The sequence below is a fragment of the Chaetodon trifascialis genome, chromosome 14, assembly GCF_039877785.1.
Source record: "Chaetodon trifascialis isolate fChaTrf1 chromosome 14, fChaTrf1.hap1, whole genome shotgun sequence".
In the NCBI taxonomy this organism is placed as follows: domain Eukaryota; kingdom Metazoa; phylum Chordata; class Actinopteri; order Chaetodontiformes; family Chaetodontidae; genus Chaetodon; species Chaetodon trifascialis.
The window spans coordinates 25,726,850-25,748,446 of NC_092069.1; the positions used below are offsets into that span (position 1 = coordinate 25,726,850).

Sequence of the window (21,597 nt, forward strand, 5' to 3'; positions counted from 1 at the left end):
CTGATTGGATCATGGACTGATGTGACAGAAAACTCCTCACGCTTACACTCTAGATTCAAGCCAGTCAGAGTTAATGGTTCCAGTCTGGCCGTCGCTGGCTCAGACTGGGCTCAGCGCAGATACCGCTCTGATAAAGATGCTGCTGCTGAGCCTCGGTCACGGCTGAGTACAGTGAGCAGAAAGCCCCGAGCGTCAACAACACGCCTTATTTTCCACGTCAGTGCGTATGAATGGGACAGTCCGTAAACAGCACTACGACGCTTTTCAGCTTCTGTACAAAACACATCCGAGGTGGAGCGTCTCAGAGCCGTGTGAAACACACAGAGGAAGACGAGGCCTGAGCCCTTCGTGCTGCTTCAGGTTCACACAGTCCCACTTCTAGAACAGAAAAGAAAACCTCTGTCCTCTATTCAAACCTCAACGTCTGCATGAGTCACTTCACCACATGGACAGGATGAGTCCTAAAGGCAAAACTCAACTCTGATCTCGATGTGCCGTCCATCATTTTCTGAACTTTCCCTGTAATTAAACCTGACTTTGACATGAAAAGCTGGAAGTTTAACCAGAGTTTAGCACATTTATCCACATGCCAGAAACAAAAATGACACAAAGCATTCAGTCACAGTTTAATCAGGATGAACTGCTGCAAACTCTGCTTTCAAGCGCAAGCAAATGATATCATTGATATTAGGATTCATATTCATCACTGGATATCACATTAATGTCTACATCTGCCCCAGTAACAAGTAATCTGTCCACCGAAGGAGACCGACGGGCTGATTTATTGACCTTCAACTCGTCACATATTTTGCTCACGGCTCTTTAATAAACAAGTCCAGAGTTAGAAATCCAATTCAGGCCGAGCTCTAAAACTCAAAACACAAGCAGAATGTAATGCAGAGCACCACGGAGCCTCCGCACACAGCCTGTGGCCCCTGAGACTTTCAGGGGCCGGTTTCTTTACACCCTCTCTACTTCACAAACTTCCCCAAAACACCATCGGCTGAGAGAGACTGAAAATAAGTAAAAGTGATTGTTTCCAACCACCGGAGCGGCAGCCAGGAGCCCGAGGCGTCGGCACGCTCGGCACGATCCCTTTTAACACAATTAACAGGGCCGAGCTGGTTGTTGGAGCGAGGAGAGAAAACGAGTGCGTGAACGTCAGCAGGGTTATCCAACGATGATGGTACGCAGTGACGCGGGAGGCCGCCGAGGACGAGCTGCTCTCTGCGGCTTCCTTCAAGCTCCTCACCCTCGGCTCAGCCTTCACCTCCACCCTGACGCTCACCGTCAGCCTCGGCCGCTCCACCTTCAGCAGCTCAGCCAGCCCTGCCTCCTCTTCAGCAGTCACTTCAACCGCAGCTCCCATGATGCTCTGACAGCAGGCCGATGGCGAAGTTACACAGAATATGTTGGTTTTTAATGCCAGTTAAATAACTGCTTTCAGCAGTTTTCACCAAAATTACAGAAGGTTAACTCTTTACCATGTACTCCAGTAGTTTACCCATAGACCTCCAGATGCTCGTGGAACCAGAGCTGTGAGTTCCTGCGATCGCTCTGATGAATAAACACCCCAAACAGCCGTCAACAGGTGTTTGAAACTTCAGAAAAACAGTTTTGACATGAGCACCACTTCAGATACAAGCTGAGATGAAAGAGGATGTGTGGAAGCACCATGAATTTATTTTGTGCACTAAAAAGTCTCTAAACGTGACGATAAAGCCAACAAATGAACTGCTGACTGGATTCAGACGAGACGGACTTGTTGCTGTTTGAGTGCTTCCACTGAGGTTTTCGGGTCAAATGCTTTAGATTTGCCTGATTGGAAGTCATTTAGGATCCAGACTAATCAAGACCAGTTCTACCGGGAGCTGAAGTTACTCTGCCTGAACAAAAGCGTCCAATCACTCGAGCATTCAAGCGAAATCATGTCAGTTATCATGTTTATGTTGCTAATTCAGCCTCGAGCCTGAGCTGCATGTTGAGTCTGAGCCTCCTCTCCCGTCCCAGTCCCAGGTTCAGACCCAGACCTTGTCCCAGCTGCAGTCTGTCTCTTGACTTGATCTTAACCCTTGACCTGACCAGGCCTGGTTCTGACCTCCAGTGGACTGAGGAGGTCTCGCTGCTCCGGCTGCAGGTCTTATATTTCCCCCTCTCTGATGCCACAAACCCAGCCAGCCGTCGCCGCCTCTCCCCAGCCACAGCTTCAAAGGCCTCCCCTGGGACGCAGACGGTTCCCAGCTCGTATGTAAATGCATCTAAATTAAGTAGCCGCAGGACAGAGCAACACAGATGAAAAGAGCATGAGTCAAGAGCACGCAACGCATGTAAAACACCGGCTCGTGAGCACCTGTTTATCCAAACAGAGCCGGCCGAGTGCCACAGCGTACAGACGGAGATTACGCGTCCACCGGGAAGCTGTCCTCGCCGCGCCGGCTCGTTCTCTCATTATTTCCAAAGCAGACGACGCACTGCTGCATATTCCTGACAGCGCTGGGAGCTTAGCGTGTTTTCAGTGCTCAATCTAGTGAGCATTAAAAATTCAAAATGTCTCAGCTTTTAGCAAAAGAGCGCCATGCTTCAACTGAGTTTTCAATTGTCAGTCCACGCCAGCAGGAGCCAGAAGCTGAACCTTCGCCGAGCAGCAGAAGAAGAAGCACCGGAGCTTTCTGTGCAGCTTTTAATCCCCCGATCGTTTCAAACGGGAGGATAAATGTCAACCTGAGTGTGTTTTTCATCATTTAGGACCACAGAATACATTTGGCTTAATAGCTTTTCAGATTGTCTTCCTCCCTTTGACGCACGACAGACATAAAATCTGAACTACGTGTGGGGATTAGTCGAATTAGGCATTTGAACCAAATCAAATCAGACCACCACCATTCTTCCACTCACACACACCTCCCTCCATCCTTCGCCCACCTCCTCCTCTTCACGAGGGCTTTCTCACAGCAGGAGCTAATAACACCAACAAAGACTGTTTATTCAGGGTCCATAACACCAGGGCCCTGAAATCTGCACACGGAAATGGAATGCAGCCATGATTAACATGACTGATTCCACCTTTTCCTGCATTTGCACAATATCAGTAAAACAGAAAGACAATAAAAAACGACTCCAGCGTGGCTGTGATGAGCACTGTTCTGTGATGGCGGTGTTAATACCACGTTTTCATCTCAGCTTAGCAGCATCGACTTGTTTACACGACTGAAGTTCATTTTGCAGAGCATGAGGGATCATAGCTGTCAGAAAACACACGTCTGCTGCTCATAGGTGCACCTGGGAGGCTGCGTGAACGGCGCTGTCCCACTCAGCTGGGCTCGGATAACCATCCGTATCACACAGGATGAACGCAGCCTTATTGTGTCAGCTCACCTCTCTGTTTCCCACTCATCTCCCATCACACACTCAGAGAAGTAAAAACAAATCACAGGAAAATGAAACACATGATGTGCTGTCGATGGTGCACACTGCATCACTCACAGCCCAGTATACCACAGAACGGACCAAGCATACGGCAGCTCTTTAGGAACACACAGCCCAAAAAGAAATGCACAGCAGGAGAAAAAATAAACATGCATACTATTATTTGGTATGAAAACTCTGGAACATGAACATGAAGAGCTGCTGTGGACAAACGAGCTGATGAGATGTTGTTGGATGCTGACATTTTGGCTCCTTAACGGAAAACATGTCAGTGATGTATCCTATAAACTGGGATGAAAGTCTGTGGCAGCAGACAGGAGACACAACAAATCATGTCCACAGGACGACGCTGCAGTACAAACCCCAGCAGACCAGCAGCAAACCAGCAGCAGACCAGCAGCAGACCAGCAGCGGACCAGCAGCGGACCAGCAGCGGACCAGCAGCGGACCAGCAGCGGACACAAAGACGTCACTCATGTTGCTCTTTCACTGACAGAAATATTGTCTTGATTCACATCGTGATATTCTGTTCATGGACGCTCTCGTCTCCCTCCAATCTTCCCTCCATCCTGCCTCCATCTTCCCTCCAATCCTCCCTCCATCCTCCATCTTCCCTCCAGTTCTCACTCAGCAAGCACTTTCAGCTCCACCTTTCCTTCCTCCCCTTCCTCCCCTTCCTCCCCTTCCTCCCCTTCCTCCCCTCTCTCGGTGTTAACACGCAGCGTTAATATCGCGCCCCCGACCGCATGGCGTTCAGCTTCCTCGCGGCTCTGTCAGCTGGGCCGGCCGCGGCGGTGGCAGCGTGCACGCCACGCAGAAAGGTCAGCGTGGATGAGACCTTTCTGAGCCGCCGCGGTGCCTGCAGTCGCACGCTGTGAGCTCCCATCGGCCTGCCAGGCTCCTCCGTGTCAGCAGGTGGCTCCAGGACCCGCGGGGGGTTCAACACAACCCCCCCATCTCTCTCTCACACACACACACACACACACACACACACACACACACACACACACACACACACACACACACACACACACAGACTCCTCACAACACCTCTGCTGCAGCCTGCGGGAGCATCAACGCCGCATGAGAACCACCTGACCTGTATGTGTCGAGGGACATGAGAAAACCTCGTATCTCCAAAATGTCACCCGGGAGAAACAGAGAGAAACGTCCTCCTTAAAGGGAGATTCTGCTCTTGTGTAGCTTCTCGTCTTCCTCTTGTCTTTGGATAACGTTTCTCCATCTTAATGGCTGAGATCTGGAATCAGCATCACCAGAGTGAAGGCTAACAGTCAGACAGCCTGTAAACAAAGCCCACGGCCAAACCTCGCATTAAAGCCCAGCATGCATCCTACCTTCAATACATGCACCGGCGCCAAAAACCTACAACCAGCCCGATTCCTCTGGCCGACAGAGCGCTGAATAGCCAACCACGGAGACCCAACGAGGATTTCTCACATCAGTCTGTTTGTAGAGAGGTTAAAGCTCTGCTTCCAGTTTGTTAAAGACGTGAACAGACTGTGTGAAAAGCTGCTGCGCTGTCTTATATTTTGGATTCAAAAGTGATTAAGTGGCACATTAAACTGTGTTTTGGTGAAGCGTCTGCATTTGAATTGGACTTTGTGTTCGTTTAATGAATGAAGTGTGAGCATTTTAGCATTTAGCATTTAGCTCAGACTGGACATTGCCTGCATGGGTTCCTCATCATCATCATCATCATCATCTCACCCTGCAGGAGGAAGCTGGTGCACACTGCGACGTTAAAGTCTGCTCTGACGCCGCTCCGTCGCTCTGGATTTGATGTCGGCATCGCTGTTCTATGAGTGACAGAAAACACTTTGAAACCCGGCCAGTACCCAGAATCACATTTCAAAGCTTCTCCAAATGTGTCTCGGATCTGATTAGCAAGAGTGTCATTTCAATTGGTTTTCTATTTATTTATTTACTTTTGTCCAGTAAAATCAATGTGGTCCGTGTGATATGTGGTCAGAACAAGGTGTCACATCCTGTTAACGGCTCCCCGTGCACACCTGAGGATGACACTTTAATCACTGCAGAAGAAGAACTTTTTAACGAGGGCTTGTTTGCTGAGAAGTGTCATCCTGCTGGATGAAAAGGTAAACTGGGAGTTTTCTCGTTATTAAAAGACGTTCTTGTGCTTTTTAAAGTGTCTCTACCCCAGAGTGTGAGCTGTAAACAAACGACCAGCTTCAGCTACGATCAGGGACAAAACCAGCGAGCAGCGATGAAAGAACACGTTTTCTGCTGATTAACTCAGAAATTTCTTCTGTCTTAAATTTAAATTTTAGGACATCCATCACTTTATTCTGCTGAACTGCTCTTTAATCTTGGACATCAGACAGAAGTGAGCTTCCTGGGCGACTTATGGCTCATTTACAGATCTGTCTTTGTGGTGATTAATGCACAAAGTTCCTCACTGATTGACTATAAATAATCAAAAACTAATATGATGAATGATTAACTGTTTAAGCCACAATTAAAGCAAATAAATGTTGGAATGTGAGAATTCTTATTTTTATTTTAAACAAGTTAACAAGTTAAACAAATAATGAACAGATCCATCGATAAATGAGATAATCATTGAAGTCCTAGTCGTCCTCCACGGCTGTCTTTGTTCAAATGAGGCTGAAAATGTACATTAAGACATGAGGAAACGTGTCCACTGGACAGAGGTTACAGCAGGGACTTGGCATTGACTTGTAAGGTCCTCACAGCTCATGAATAAGCATGTGTTTATGTGCACGTGTGTATGTGCATGTGTTTATGTGCACGTGTGTATGTGCATGTGTTTATGTGCATGCAGGTGAGCTGGCAGCACCTGCACGTCAGCAGCTTGGCACGGCTTGAAACCTGCGTTAAAACACAACTAAAAATATTTCCTGCCCGCTTCAGCCATCAGAGACGGCAGCAGGGGACTTCAGTCTGCAATGAGTCTATAATAATCACTGCTATTTTCCTCCACGCTGCACCTGAAGCCTCCCATACACCGTCCTCAGTCAGCATCCGTCTCTTCCTCCAGTCCGCTAATACGGGAAAGCAGCAACAAAAACGTCAATTTGGCGAAGCGGGGAGGAGAGACGTGCGCTCTGTGGTGGCTGCAGATTTACGTGCCATTGATTTCCTCTCAGCCTGTCGTCCCTGCTGTCTGCTGTTTAAAAGACAGAAAACTCCACCCAGCGGGGCCTCATCGAACCCATCAGCGACCGGCAGCGAGAGGCCGGAGGCCGAGCCAGTCCTGCAGCGAGAGGCCGGACGCCTGCTGGACGACCCCGGCGCCCTCCGTCAGGCTGCGCCAGCCAGCAAACACGCTGGAGAGGAGGTTCAACATGGAGGCATGGAGGCCGAGGCTGCTCACGCCAGGTTACAGCTGCTTAATACATATCCTTTGGGGGGGGGGGGGGCACACTCTGTTTATCCACTTAATGATGATCCCTTTAACTTTAAAGGCTCCTTTCTGACTGGCTGGAAGTTGCTAAAAAGGTATATCAGAACAAAAAAAACAGTTCTGGGCAGCAGCTAAGTGCTTTTCTCCATCCTCGCTTCAGGTATATTAAACTGCAGGGAACCATAGCAACAAAACTCCTATACTTCACACAAGCCACTGCTTTCTTCTCCCCGGAGAAACAATTCAACGAGGTGAAACCTGAACTCTCCGTCTTACCGAGAGACGCCTGCTTCCTGTGTTACTGTGCACGAAGAACAACACCTGCGTCACACGAACGTTAGCTTAGCATTTTTAGCCTAACACATGCACAGACTGACATCTTGGACACACATCCTGAGGACTTTGGTTATGATCTTAATTTTGCTCCGTCACCTCTGTCAGGTTGAATCTTCTATTTGTTCAAATTGACAGCTGCACTTTGGGTTTAATGCTACTTAGCCAATGCTAACATGCTAACAAACTGAACATGGAGCTCAAAGCTCTGCAGTGCATCACAGAGCTGCTGACACGGCTGTCTTGCTTTTATTAGCATTTGATTTGTGCATTATTTTTAGGATTGTTTTGTCTATAAAAGATAATCGTGAAAAATCGTCCCCAGTTTAGACTACAGACGGTCCAACAATATGCAAACTATAAGGGAAAAAAAGGCAGATGTTTCCCATCAATCATCAAGATTTTCTGATGACTTGATGCATCTACTAATAATTTCAGTAATAACCAGCAGCTTACTGGTCTTACTCGTTCCTGGTGTGCAGCAGTTTTCCTCTGCTCTCGCTCTACATGTTGTTCAGGACCAGAATAAAAAGCTGAGGGAGGTGTGCAAAGATTTGCTGGCATGAGGAATTATAGATGTTAAAAATTCAGCTGCTGGCAGCTTAAATACTGGCATTACCATTATTATTATTATTATTATTACTGGCATTCAAGCACTCATGTGATTAAGCCCTCACTTGGCAGACACACATGTACGCACACGTACAATAATGGATGTCTATGCACAAACACACACCCACAAGCATGCACACGCAGATACACAAACAGAATACACACACCCACTCAAGATTAAATGTTCAAACATTAAAAAGTGAGAAATGCACAAGTGCGACATGGGTGGAAATCATCTGTTCGTCTTCCATTTCACATTCAATAGACTCTCCTCGTCAGGCTGAGGTCTAATTAATTCAGCGGGAAATCAAGTGGAAAATCACCGTTAATGGACTTCAGGCCGTATTGATATAACTCCTCAATATCTGATGGGTGTAAATGGCCGTGAAGAATCCTCAGAGCAGGCCGGCCCCTCGCGGAGCATCACCCAGAGCTCCACCAGCAGGTCCGGCATCTAAAAGCTCTGATTCCCCGCAGCACATCCGTCCACCAGCAGCTGTTTCCTCAAACTCGTTAGACAGTAAAACCGCTCAGGATCAATGTGCTCCGAGGAGGCTGGAGAAACAGCAGTGACACAAGATCAAATCTGGGGATGGTCCTCTGATGTCTCCAAGTCCAGAACGCCATCCTCAACATGGGCAATCGCAGCAGTAACCTAATCATCATTCAGCTCGGTCTGAATTTAATTCCACATGTTAGCAGGTTTAAATACACACACGAGACCTCGCAATCATGATGTATTGACTTCAAAGGATTTCAATAAGGCCCGCTGAAAGACTGCGAGAAAGGTAGAAATTACAATTATTCTCCACTCTCACGAGCAAACCTCCATCCATTATCTGAGCCAGAGCCACAAACAGCACGCCATCAATTATTAATCAATAAGCTTCATGAGCTTATTAACTAAAAATGACGCCTGCTGTTGTGTCGCGTACGCAAGCAAACCAGCAGCTGCTCAAAGCTACACGATCACGAGCTGATGTTTGGTGAGTTTTACTGTGTGTTAGCATGCTAACAGTTACTAATTAGCACAAAGCACCTCTGAGGCTGATGGGTGGAGTTCAGTCATAAAACTCAAAATCTAAATTTCAGACCGATCTGGTCACCAGCAGCAGCCGACTCGACATCCAGCCCACCTTCCCTCAGAGCCACATTTCATGTTTGCAGACCCAAAGCGCCATCAGGGCGTCTCCAAAGACATCTCGCTGTTCCACATCTCAAATTCAACCTCTCACCTGCGTCTGAGGACGGGAACAGTCTGACAATCCTCCTTTCAGCCAGCAAACTCCACCTCAAACCAGGACCTCCTGAATGTGAGCTCAGACTTTGCTTCACACCTGCTGCCAACATGTGACCTGTTACCCACACCTGGTGTGACTGAGCATCCTCAGTCTGTTCAGGCGACTCCTCTGAGAGGATTTTTTTAGTGTCTGATTGCATTCTGCTGCATTTAAACCTGCATTAAATGAGTTCTCCTGATCCAGATCAGATATCCAGACACAATAACATGTTGATAGCAGCTCTAAATGAGGCCACAGAGACCCAGCTGAGTCCAGCAGACCAATCAGCAGGCTGCATGGTGACATGATGAGTCATCACTTCTTCAGACTCCTTACAGTAATAAAGGCACTCTGCGTATAACCGAAACGTCATGACCTATTTCTCGCCCCGGACTCAATCAGAAGCTGACTGCGATGGATCATTTGATTTAATTGATGACAGAAATAGTCACAGAACTGTTGACGTGCTTTCTCGGTGATCGCCTCAAGGAGAAGTGATGCGTCCAGTCACATGCAGGTCGAATCACCTGTAGTTGGTTGCATCGCATTCACATCCCTCACGCTGAAGCTGATTCCAAACCAGCCTGACCAGAAAACAACCAGCGAAGAGACATTTGTGACTGAGAGCTTGAGACGTGAACAACCAGCAGCAGGTAAGATTACTGATAGCGTGACGCTAAGACAGAATCCAGGAAAAACACCATATCTGCCTTTGATGTCATTTATTAGAATAAGTCAAAATCTGCAGTGAGAAGGTCGATTACGTCATTTTTCTACGTAGTAAAAGCAGTAAAAGTAGGCGGTGCCCCTGACAAATCAAAAATCCAAACCCTACCTCATCCACGTTCTCGAAGGCGTTGATGATGTCATAGGGCAGGCAGGACAGCAGGTCGATGACGAACCAGGTCTTCAGGTAGTTCATGCGGATGAGCTTGGGGTCGGAGATGACCTCTCCGCCGGGCCCCACGAAGGTGGTGTGGAAGTTGAGGACGATGTCCACCAGGAAGATGACGTCCACCACGCTGTCCAGCACCAGCCACACGATGTTGTTCTGCTTGGTCTTGAAGGAGACGTTGTAGGGCACCATGATGGCGGTGTAGAAGGTGAGGATGAGGATGACCCAGTCCCAGGTGGTCTTGAAGGTGCAGTAGTGAAGGATAATGTGGGGCGGCGTCTTGGGGGCCTCCTGCTTGTACTGCGGCAGGATGTCGGAGTTCAGCTGCAAAACCTGGAGGAGCGACAAAGATTAGCATCCGAAAAAAACTCCCTTCAAACAAGCGCGACACGAAACATTAAATGAAGTTTTAACGAGGTGACCACTGAGTATGGATCGTTTTTTGCTCCATTTATGATTTTTATATTTCTATTGTTGAGACTTTATATTTAGTAACAACACAGAAAACATAATCTATACAAACACAGGCAGCAAACACGCAGCGCAGTCATCGTATCAGACGTACGTACATGTTACTGTATGTGTTATTTGTAATTCTTAACACTGTAACCAGTAACCTGCACGTTTACAACTCCAAAATCCATATTTGTTTAGTCTTTTACAATGTATCAATAAGAAGATAAAAAGATATTCATACAACGTATACATACATACACACATTGTGATACATTGTTCTCAGGATGCTCTGTATACTGCAGGTTCAATCGTGAATAGAAAATAATAAATAAGAAATTTCTCCATCTTACTTTTTTAACTTCATACATTTCACATATTCAAAAATCTACAAAAAGAAATGAAACATACATTTTTAAACATAGTTCACCTCCAACTAGTTCACACATCTTCAAGACTCAACAAATTAAAACTTCATCTATCTCTTTCTACTCGTTCTGGCCCAGTTTTCAGACCGCTAAGATAACGAACGTGGTTAATTCACATGGAACTCACTCAGAAAAGCTCGGTTTACTCTGTCAATTATGTTTGTAATAGTCTGTTTTATTTGTGCCAGAAGCAAAACATTTCCGTCCTATTTCACCACGTAAACACACTGAAGAGAGAAACGAGAGGCGAGAGCAGAGAGAGAGAAGGAGGAAGAGAAGGAGTGAAGTTAGATGAAGGTGTGCAGACGAAAGAGATTAAGAGGGAAAAATAAGCACAACCCAGAAAACAGCTTTGTTTTTAGTCTGATCATAATGGCCCCCTGCTGCGAGGTGTGTGTGTGTGTGTGTGTGTGTGTGTGTGTGTGTGTGTGTGTGTGTGTGTGTGTGTGTGTGTGTGTGTGTGTGTGTGTGTGTGTGCGCGCGCGCGCGCGTCCTCCAGTTTCCGTGTGTGTTCATCTCTTTCGTTGCTCGGTGAAGCTTTCTGTGACTAAACTGCACGATGAACAAATGCAGCTCGAAATGAGAACAAAGACGAAGACAATAAGACAAAGGACATCAGACGAGCGAGACGAGCGAGACGCGAGAGACGAGCGGGACGAGCCAACCAAACGCAGCCACATGTTCCGGGGTGTTGGCGCTCACCCCTGCTGAGCCGGCCTCCTCTGCACGGCTCAGACATCCAACACGTCTGCAGATCCCAGATCAGCCGTTCAGCTCATTTTAAACTGTTTTCATTCTGCTTCTGTTCATACAGATGAAGTGTGACATCATCTACAGCCCAAATATAAAATACATGAGTCTACTCCCCGAAAAATACCTCCCACATCTCAGCAACTATAATAATAACTGGTATACTAAGCAGTACTTGTAGTAGTACTACTTCCAGTCATAATATTACTGGTTGACAACTACTACAAATCCAAATAACAATGTAAAATACATCATAATAATATTGTTGATACAGTAATACTTTAAATGTTAATATGTATCCACCACTGCTGCAGTACCATATGTAGTACTGCGCTACTACTCATACAGCAAGTACTACTGATGATGATAGTATTGAAGGTATTACTGCTACTGTAGTCAGTCTAGCTGCTACATGTACAACTACAACTAATGCTGCAATAACTACCATTATTTCTACCACTTACAGTACTGCTACCATGAAATTGGTGTGACTACTTCAAGGGCCACTACTATCACTACTACTACTATTCAGCATCTATGACTTATGGTATCACTACTACTAGCACCTTTACTACGACTGCTACTTCTCATATTAGTACCATTGTTACTCATTAGCTATCAATAATGTTACTACTAGCACTTCAACGCCTGCTTCTACTAGTTTGACCACAATTAATGCTACTACTACAATACTGCTGTTACTGCTACTACAGCTCCTACACTTGTACTACTACTTGTACTACTGCTATTGACACTACAGTGTCGACTAATACTACTGGCAATTCTAATGTTACTGCTTCTACTTTTGTTATGAGTACATGTACTTCTACAGTACCTCTTACACCACTTCTACTACCATTACTACTACTACAACTTCTACTACTATGACTACTACTACAATTGACTATAACAGGTCTAGTGTTAGTAGTAGATTCAGTATGTAATACAATGATATCACTACAAATGGTGATGTTCAGAGGAGTTAGCCTCAGTTAGCTTCGGTTAGCTTTGGTTAGCCTCTGTTAGCTTTAGTTAGCCTCGGTTAGCTTTGGTTAGCCTTGGTTAGCCTCGGTCAGCCTCAGTTAGCTTTGATTAACCTCGGTTAGCTTTGGTTAGCCTCGGTTAGCCTCTGTTAGCTTTGGTTAGCCTTTGTTAGCTTTGATTAGCCTCGGTTAGCCTCGGTTAGCCTCGGTTAGCCTCTGTTAGCTTTGGTTAGCCTCGGTTAGCTTTGATTAGCCTCGGTTAGCCTCAGTTAGCCTTGGTTAGCCTCAGTTAGCCTTGGTTAGCCTCTGTTAGCCTCTGTTAGCTTTGGTTAGCCTCTGTTAGCTTTGGTTAGCCTCTGTTAGCTTTGGTTGGCCTCGGTTAGCCTCTATTAGCTTTGGTTAGCCTCTGTTAGCTTTGGTTAGCCTCAGTTAGCCTCTGTTAGCTTTGGTTAGCCTCAGTTAGCCTCTCTCGCCCTCACAGTGGGACTCAGTCTGATGTTAAGTAACACGGTGGGCCGACAGAGTCGAGGATCAACAGCAGCCTTCATCACGCCGGAGCTGCATCTCATCTGATCCTCATCATCAGAGCTGCCAATCAAACAGCCCCTGGTCAAGAGCAGCAGCGACGCTCAAAAATGAGACTGCCAATTAGGAGCACAGATGCATTGTGGGGGAAAAAAGGGGGAAAAAAAATGTGCTTATGTGACACTCGACAGCGTCCTCGAAAGAAGACGCCAGCTGTGCCTTTCATACTGCGAGCAGATGGATCACCTGCGATATCTATTGAGCGCGCTCAGGACATTATGCAACCCTCTGCCATCCGACGCCAGGCTGGGAAGATGGAAAGAGGGTGTATTAGCTTCCATCTGATCATGCCCTTTTCCCCTTCCTACCTCCCTGCCAACACTACATGTTCCCTGCCTTTACATTCTCCTCTTCCTTCCCTCCAGCACAACTCGCCGTCCTCATAAAGAACCACAGGGAAAGCAGAACTTCAGGTTCTGCTCCAGAGGAAGGAAAACCTCGTTAAACTGCCGACTGGTTGATTGCAGACGCTTCCACTCAGGTGCTCTGCACGGTGCAATTAAGATATTAACCTCCGATCCTGCTCTGTGATGGGTGTATAAACACTGAGCAGAGCCAGTTGATTCTGATTTTACATCATGATGGAAAGAGGAAAAGATCTGATATGATAAGATATGAAAGAGGGTTCATTGTTGGGGCGCTGATGGCCGGAGCTTGGCTGGTGTTTCCATAAGTGACTGAAGTGACTTCTGCATTCAGACATAAGTGAAAAAACGTCAGTAAATATGGTCGGAGAAAAAAAGGAGCAACTCTTCCTCAGGCGTCTGATCAGACTCCATCAGCAGGAACAGACGTCGACATTTCCACAGATATCACAGCAGGGTCGCGGTGCACAAACCCCTCATTACAAAGGCAAATGCACGTTTGAGAGCTCAGTGGTGCAAAAAGCAAAGCCAGGTCTGCAGAGATGTGGAAAAACTGGTGAGATGAGTCACCCTTCACCATATTCTGGACGAGCAGGCGAGTGTGTGGCGCACACCCAGAGAACAGTACAGGCCTGAAGGCTTGACCCCGACGGTGAGGGGGTTGGAGGGAAGGGTCCCTGCAAACCAGAGCAAAGCTGCTCTGAGTGATCACCTTCATCCTCGTCCCTGATTGGACGAGGAGTCAGCGGATGGTTCCATTAATATGAAAATGATGTGAATCGTTTGTTTCGGCCTTCGCAGTCGGCAGCCGGTTGAACGCCTATGGGAGATGTTGTGTTTGACAGCACTCTCCGCCACCATTATCACAACATCCCTCCATCACGGCTCCAGAGACACGTAGAATCAATGCTAAGCTAAGCTAATGCTCCAACACCTCAACAAGATACTTAATGATGGCTTTTCCTTTAATTTCTCACTGTCTGTCTCTTACTCAGCGGCACGTTGTGCGCTTCACTGCATATTTCTAGTTAAAGATGATGCTATTAAAAAAAACATGATTATGTTTCTGAGTTTTAAAGAGCTTTGACATCAATATTCAACAGTTTTCTTTGAGAGCTCCAGTATATTCACCTGAGTGCCTGAAAACCGAGCCAACATGGATTCCTCCCACCAGCCAAAGTCTGTTCCTCCACAGAGCTGAACTCAAACTGATCGATATCGTCCTCTTTTGCCTCGCACAGCATTTTCTAACCCTCAGTCATCCAATGACATGAGTGCTTAAGTCATAAATATCACTTCACGCTTTAGCTGTAAGCAGACTATAAACAGACTATTTAACAAAATGGTTAGAATTATATAAAAGACGTCTTCACAGCAGAAGAAATAATGCTGAAAAACCTAAAAACGTCCTTCAGTATCATGTATAAACCATTTATTATAAACCATTTATCACACGTGTTGACGTGGACGCACTGACGTGTTAAACAGACGTGAGGACTGATCGTTTTCAGACAGCAGAGAAACCAAGTTACGACCACTTAGTCGCTAAATCCTCACTGGAGCAGAGGCTTAGCTTGTTTGCTCCCTTTAACGTTTGCATGAAATTACTGAATTTCAGTGATTTGAAGGAGCAGAAAGTCGATGAACTTGCAAGACACACATTTAAATTAATCAGGAAAAATGTAAATTGAAGCAGCAAAGGCCAAAGACATCCTGCCTTCTCGACCTGAGCTTGGGTCAGAGCTTTCCCAGCTCCCATAATGCAACACACACACACACACACACACACACACACACACACACACACACACACACACACACACACACACACACACACACACACACACACACACACACACACACACACACTTCTCTGGGCTCGCCTCCCTCATGTCCTCCTCCTCTTCCTTCCTCCCATACATAATTCCTTGTTTCCTCCTTCTTCCTTACTTAATTCATCACTTCCCCCTCCTCTCTCATTCATCTACCTTTTTTTAACCGCTGCTCTTTTCATCCTTCCTCCTTTCCCATTCAATCTTCTCCTTCCTCCGCCCTCCTCTCCTCTCTTTCACCCCCCTGCCCTCATCACCTTTAAACCGCCCTGGAAGTAACACTTTTGCTAAAACCCACACTGCCTCCTCTCAGGCGCTAAGCGGGGATGAAACTCAAAGAAATTCTGATTAGAGGCGATACACCTCACTCAAACCTTCATGAATAAAACAGGTGGGCGAGCTCCAGCGACAGAGGACGTGAGCCATCTTCTTCCCGCCCCGAAATCCATTTTCTAAATTTCGAGCAGCAGTCACAATCGTTGAGAGTGCCCACAGCGCCCTGCTTCTGTCTCTGCACCCAACATGAAATATTAATAACACCCGCAGTCCACGGGAGCGCGGCGTTCCCGGGAAGAGAAAGCACCGCTCGCTGTGTCAAACAACTGCAGCTCCAGGGAAACTGGCATGTGAGTAAGTGGAGGGGGGTGGACGTGGCGGTGGGGGTGGGGTGGATGCATCCAGGGTGTGATTGTGGGGTGACAAACTACAGCATGCTCGACGCCTGCGTCCGTCTATTAATGCACGCGTCTGTGTTTGAGCGGGTGCGTTCAGCGTGAGTAAAATGTGGCGTTTAATGTTTAATAAGAGGATTTATCTGTGCAGAAGTGATGCTAAGAGCAGAGCTACGGTGGCGTGTGTGTGCAGCGTGTGCGCACAGGCGTGACCAATCAGACGCCTGCGCTGACATCCAGGTGAGAGGTTAGCTGCTGATAACTGCTGTTGGGATCTTGTTCACTGAATGGCGCCCAAAGCTTTGATGTTATTTTTTGATGTTGCAGCGAAGGCTGGCGATTGGACGAATGCGTCAGCTGTTGTCTGAGTAAACCCCAAAACAGATTTCACCTTTTCAGGATAACAGATGGCAGACTGAGTTTTAGGAGCTAATAAAACAGGAAGTGACATCAGGAGTTCAGCAATGAATGAAATTCATGGTGGAAATGGTTTAAGACATATTAACCAGCTCGATAGCCGCTAACTGAACACCATACTTGCTGATGTTGTCTTGACGTTAGCCGTGTTGTGTTCAGGTTGAGCCCTTTTAACTGCTGCTGGATTGCTGGTGGCTGATTTCAGCTAATGTTTTGTGATCTTTGCACCCTGTGGGCGACCAGTATGTCCATCTGCTCAAAGCTCTGGTCCATTAAGCTCATGGAAAGTTACACGGCGCAGTATGAAACTGTGCAACAGCAGATCAATGAAGAGGATGATGAAGACCAAGAGAAACACTGGACAAAGCCTGCAAGTGGACCTGGAGTTAAAGCTGCTTTTTGCTTTTGTTTGCTTTCAGTCAGTTTAACTTCAGGTTGGTTTCACCAGTGAGGACAAACTGGGAACCTGGCATGAGGCAGTCATACTGGGTTTGCTCTGGAGTTTTATGGTTACCTGCAGTGTGATATATCTTGTAAACTGCTTTGGAGCAACACTTAAAAAGAGTATATGTGTGTGTGTGTGTGTGTGTGTGTGTGTGTGTGTGTGTGTGTGTGTGTGTGTGTGTGTGTGTGTGTGTGTGTGTGTGTGTGTGTGTGTGCGCGTGCGCGTGCTCACCTCGGCCAGCCTGGACTGTTTGTGGCTGACTTCGTGCTTGCTGATTGGTGCCAGCTGCTGCAGCGTGTTGCGGTTGTTGGTGAGCGCCCGCGTCAGCCGAGCAAACTTGGTCCATCCTGCAGGAACGACACATTAAACACATCTTACATCACCTTCATCACGAGCTAAGCGGCTCTGAGAGCGCGCGTCAGCCGCCACCTCAGGACAAACACAACCAGGCCCCCGTTTGTGACCCCGGGGACGTACTGGAGTAACAAAATAATCCCACAGCTTTCACTTGCCACTGGAGAGCTGGCGGGAGTGGGTTTCCCAGTTGGTAGTCCATATTTACAACAAACCTGGCGCATGTGAACGCAGCACAGGCCCAGCTTTGGTGGCAAACAGCCACCCTGCAGAAAGCGTCCTTGGACAGAAGTGGATCTCTGGCAGCTGCAGGGTTTCTGCTCGGCAGCTGTCCGCTGTGCTCTGACCTCCGTGTGGAGGCTGAAGGAGAGCTCCTCCTTCAGGGGATCGATACCACAGGAATCACTGGAGGTTTAGCATATGTGCGCCCTGTCCATATGAAAGCGTCGGAGGCAAAGCTCTGGTTCATTTTGAAGTTTCAACCATTGACGATTTTTCCAGCCGTGTCGCAGTGAAGCTCCTTTCAGCTCTGGTTGACAAAACACTTTAAAATCATATGTAAAAAGCTGAAAATTATGTAAAATAAGGTAAGAAGACTTCTCTTTAAATCACTGCAGCTTAATCACACCATTGACAAATATTCAAAAATGTAATTAGTCTACATTTACAAGCTAATTACTAGCCACTTTACTGAGACATACACAGCACATAAACATACATTCATATTTCAGTAGTTTTAGCAGTAGTCAGGTGAGATGTGTATGCCTCAATGATCCTCTTTGAGCTTAACTGTCCCAATTCAAACAATGACCTGAAAGCATTGATGCGATGCGCTCACAAGCATAACTGATAAGCTGATATTGATCTACGATCGGCCAGTGTGAGCTGCATGTCACACTTCCTGATCAGCATTCCCGCATTTCCTGTTTTCTTCCTTTAACTTTAAAATTTTCTTGAAAGTTTAACTTGCATGTGACCTTTTTACTTTCCAACACAAAGCCAGTGATTAATACACTCGGAGCGTTTCATCACACCGGTGTGAAAGGTGCTGCATACCTGAAGCTAATTATAAATGCAGCAGAAACGCATCGCCAGCATCATGAAAAACGATGGTGCTGTTTGAGGCGGCCTCGCGCTTCCTCTTTTATTCATTTCTGTGTTTGGTTCCAGCTTTTATTATTACATTAAAATGCTGACTGCTGAAAACGAAGCCTGTGCTGAGTCTGTGTTTGGGTTGGAGTCCACCTGGATGACACCGGCCCGTCCAGCCACGGTCGTTTTCCTGCCGCGGTGCCGGTGAGCGCGGTGTCGAGGACGGTTCTCCGACTGTAGCTCTAAAAATAAAATCAAATGTTTGAAAGGGCAGCACAACAGAGGCACACCACATACAGTAGTCCCGCATCGACCCGACCCTTTGAAGGGACCATTACGAATAAAAAGTGGACTTTGAAAGAGCTTTTAACCCTCAGGCCTCCAGCTGGCCGAAACCCCCCCTTTCATTCTGCGTTCAAATGGGGGCGGATGCAGCCGCTCACTTCTCTGTGCAGTGGTGTGAAAGGGTCCAAACACTGTGCTGAGACCCGTATAGGATGAAAATCAGCACAATATCTGGTTCATTGTGAGTCCGAATCACCTCGGCTGCCCTGGACGACGCGTTGCTGCGGTGAAGCTCGCGGCACATCTCCGGCTGCAGAGCGCCTTTATGTGATTTTCTATACGCTAATACCTTAAATTGGCTCCGGATCACCATAAATAATAAGCGTGGGTGCTCTTAGCCAGAATGGAGGTTTTTTTCATATCTCCCTGAAGGGAAGCTGCTGCAGTAATGCTTGTGTAACTCTATATTGTACAGTTTATTGTTGGCTGCTGCAGAAAGCCCGGAGTCATCTAAGTTTAGCGCTACACTGAAGAGCAGAAGAGTTGTGGCTTCACGTTTCCGCTGTGGGAGGCTTTTTCACACTCTCCCACATGAAAATGCTCATTATCTAAAAAAAAAAAAAAGTGTGCTTCTTACTCTTTAAGTTAGCCGAACTTTCCTCCAACCAGTGGAAAGTTAAATTAATGAGCAGTAAACATATGGTGGCTGAGCATCGCCTTTCCGCTGAGGGGCCGCGCTGCCTCGGTCTGGTCTGACCAGCAGCTTGCGCTCGCTAATAAAAACAAATCGTCGAGCCTGCAGATGTATGCAGAATATCACTGTCAGTTTCTGACCTCTGGAGTCTTTTGTACTTGTGAAACTGTTGAATTTTAGCTATTTTCCTATAATTGGGACTTATTGCCACTGCTCAGTCTTTAAGTGACTCTGCGTGACAATCTGCTGAGTGTTCAGCTGCTCCCTTTAATGACGTCTTTATGAAAACTGAGAGCATGGAAAAAGGAAAACAAGCTAACAGGAAGCCTCCTGATCGAGATCGAGGAGGCCAGAAGATCAGAGTGAATATTATCGTCCAGTTAGTCCTCTGCTGGACCTCCCGGCCTGCTTGACGTGACTGATGAATGCACATACAGGACGTTGATGATGCTGAACGTAGCTCACAGGTTTTCCTTACATGCGCTCCATCAGTGTGTGAGAGAGCTGCATGTTTAACTTGTGAATGTCTGATCTTTGAGTGTTTGACACGTGTGCACAGCACCATGTTTTTGTCGTCTCTCGTCTCTGAAATGTCATGAAAAGTTATTTTTTACCTCTGCGTGTACGACACTAAAGCAGCGACAGAAGCCAGTAAAGTGACGCAGGGACAGCTAGCTACAGTTAGCAACATTAGCCACCAGCTGTGGAGCGCGCTCAGTTCAGGATGGATCCATTTTTCTTCCAATCTTTCTGATTATATGATGGAGATGCAGGACTTCATCACTTTAAAGGTGCACTGCCTCACTGCCTTGCGTTTGCTGAAGCAGAAGTTTGAATGCAGCACTTTTAAGAGCACAGCTTTCTTTGTGGTTTTACTCATTTACTTACGCGAAGCGTCTTAAGTGCCTTCTCCATTCTGCCCGTTCAGTAGCTGTGCTTGCATAATTCACCGTATAGCGTGCATGCATTAGAGCAGCACCGCGTCCTAATACACTCAGAAATAAAAGCGAACCACTGGCACGCAGAGCAGGCCTGCGTGTGCTTTTCAGACCCAGAACCACTTTCATTACGAGGTGAAATGGAGGAATTTGTCCTGGTGGCGCTCATGTGAACACACAGTGACAGCTCACAGGCGTCCGCTGTACATGCTGACACATGAGGACCAGAGGAGCTCACAGGAGCAGTAAATAAGAGGTCTTTCATGGTTAACAGCCACGCTCGCCTCAAGAATGCAACGCTGCCCCATGTCGCACGCTGGAGCACAACAGAAGAGGAAATAAAAAAAGTAAAGGCCTGTGCTAAAAATAACAGGGAGGCAGAGCTGGTGCACGCACCACGAACTGAAATCTGAAATGAGATTTTGATCAGCGGCTCTGCGGCGAGGACAGCTCGCACCTACAGTCGACCGAACGCAGACGACAGGACGTCTGCTGAAGGACGACACATGTAGGACGTCTGATCAGGCACCGCAGCAGCCACCCGCATTCAACACCGTTCTCCAGCGTTTCCACTGTGGCAGCTTTCAGGGTGGAACCGTGCTTACAAATCAGGGTTTAGGCGCTGCGCGTCACCGAGGTCATCACACCAGCACGATTGGTTGAATTAACTCCACAGCACCTCTGAGTGCAGGTACGTCCTGGCAGCACGCAAAGGCTGATGATGTAAAGCTACGTTCACATGCACGGACGTCTGTTTCCAAGTCCAGTGGGAATATTTCTGATGAGCTTAATTTACATTCTGCAATTACACATATTATTATTATTACTGTTATTGTTACCATTGTTGTTGCTGATTTATTATTTGCAGTAGTAGATGTTTGGATTATCTGTAGACTGACTAGACAAAAGATTCATCGTATTGTATGCATTGTAACATTTTGACAATCATGTACAAAGACAAAAATGTACAGAAAATGTACTTAAAACATACAAATAAATAAACAAAATGTAAATATTCAGTCTGGGCGGTGGCTAGTCAAAACCTTCTCAGGTTGATGAGGTTGTACTGACCTCATTATTTCTACAATCCAGCCCATGACTCTGCTCATGCTCACCAGAGGTTACAGTGGACACGGTGAAGTGCAGCGTGGCTCACTGTTAAGTCACTGAACTAAACCTGTCTGGATTTTCCCTGCAGGCTCGTGTGACGCAGACGATGCAGACGACGCAGACGACGCAGACGACGCAGACGACGCAGACGACGCAGACGACGCAGACGTGAACTGTGGATGGATGAGTTACTGTCAGTCCACATGCTGTATGTTTTGTGTGTGTGTGTGTGTGTGTGTGTGT

The 21,597-nt window shown here is 46.9% G+C and overlaps 1 protein-coding gene across 1 annotated transcript in view; it reads right to left on the reverse strand.

The window, feature by feature from the left end:
- Window positions 1-21,597, reverse strand: part of kcnh5b (potassium voltage-gated channel, subfamily H (eag-related), member 5b) — a 114,257-nt gene that overhangs the window by 75,643 nt on the left and 17,017 nt on the right. The window contains exons 5-6 of the mRNA XM_070979047.1: window positions 17,113-17,228; window positions 9,893-10,285 (exon numbers count right to left, since the gene is read on the reverse strand). Coding sequence (XP_070835148.1) covers window positions 9,893-10,285; window positions 17,113-17,228 — 509 coding nt within the window. The remainder of the gene's footprint in view (window positions 1-9,892; window positions 10,286-17,112; window positions 17,229-21,597) is intronic.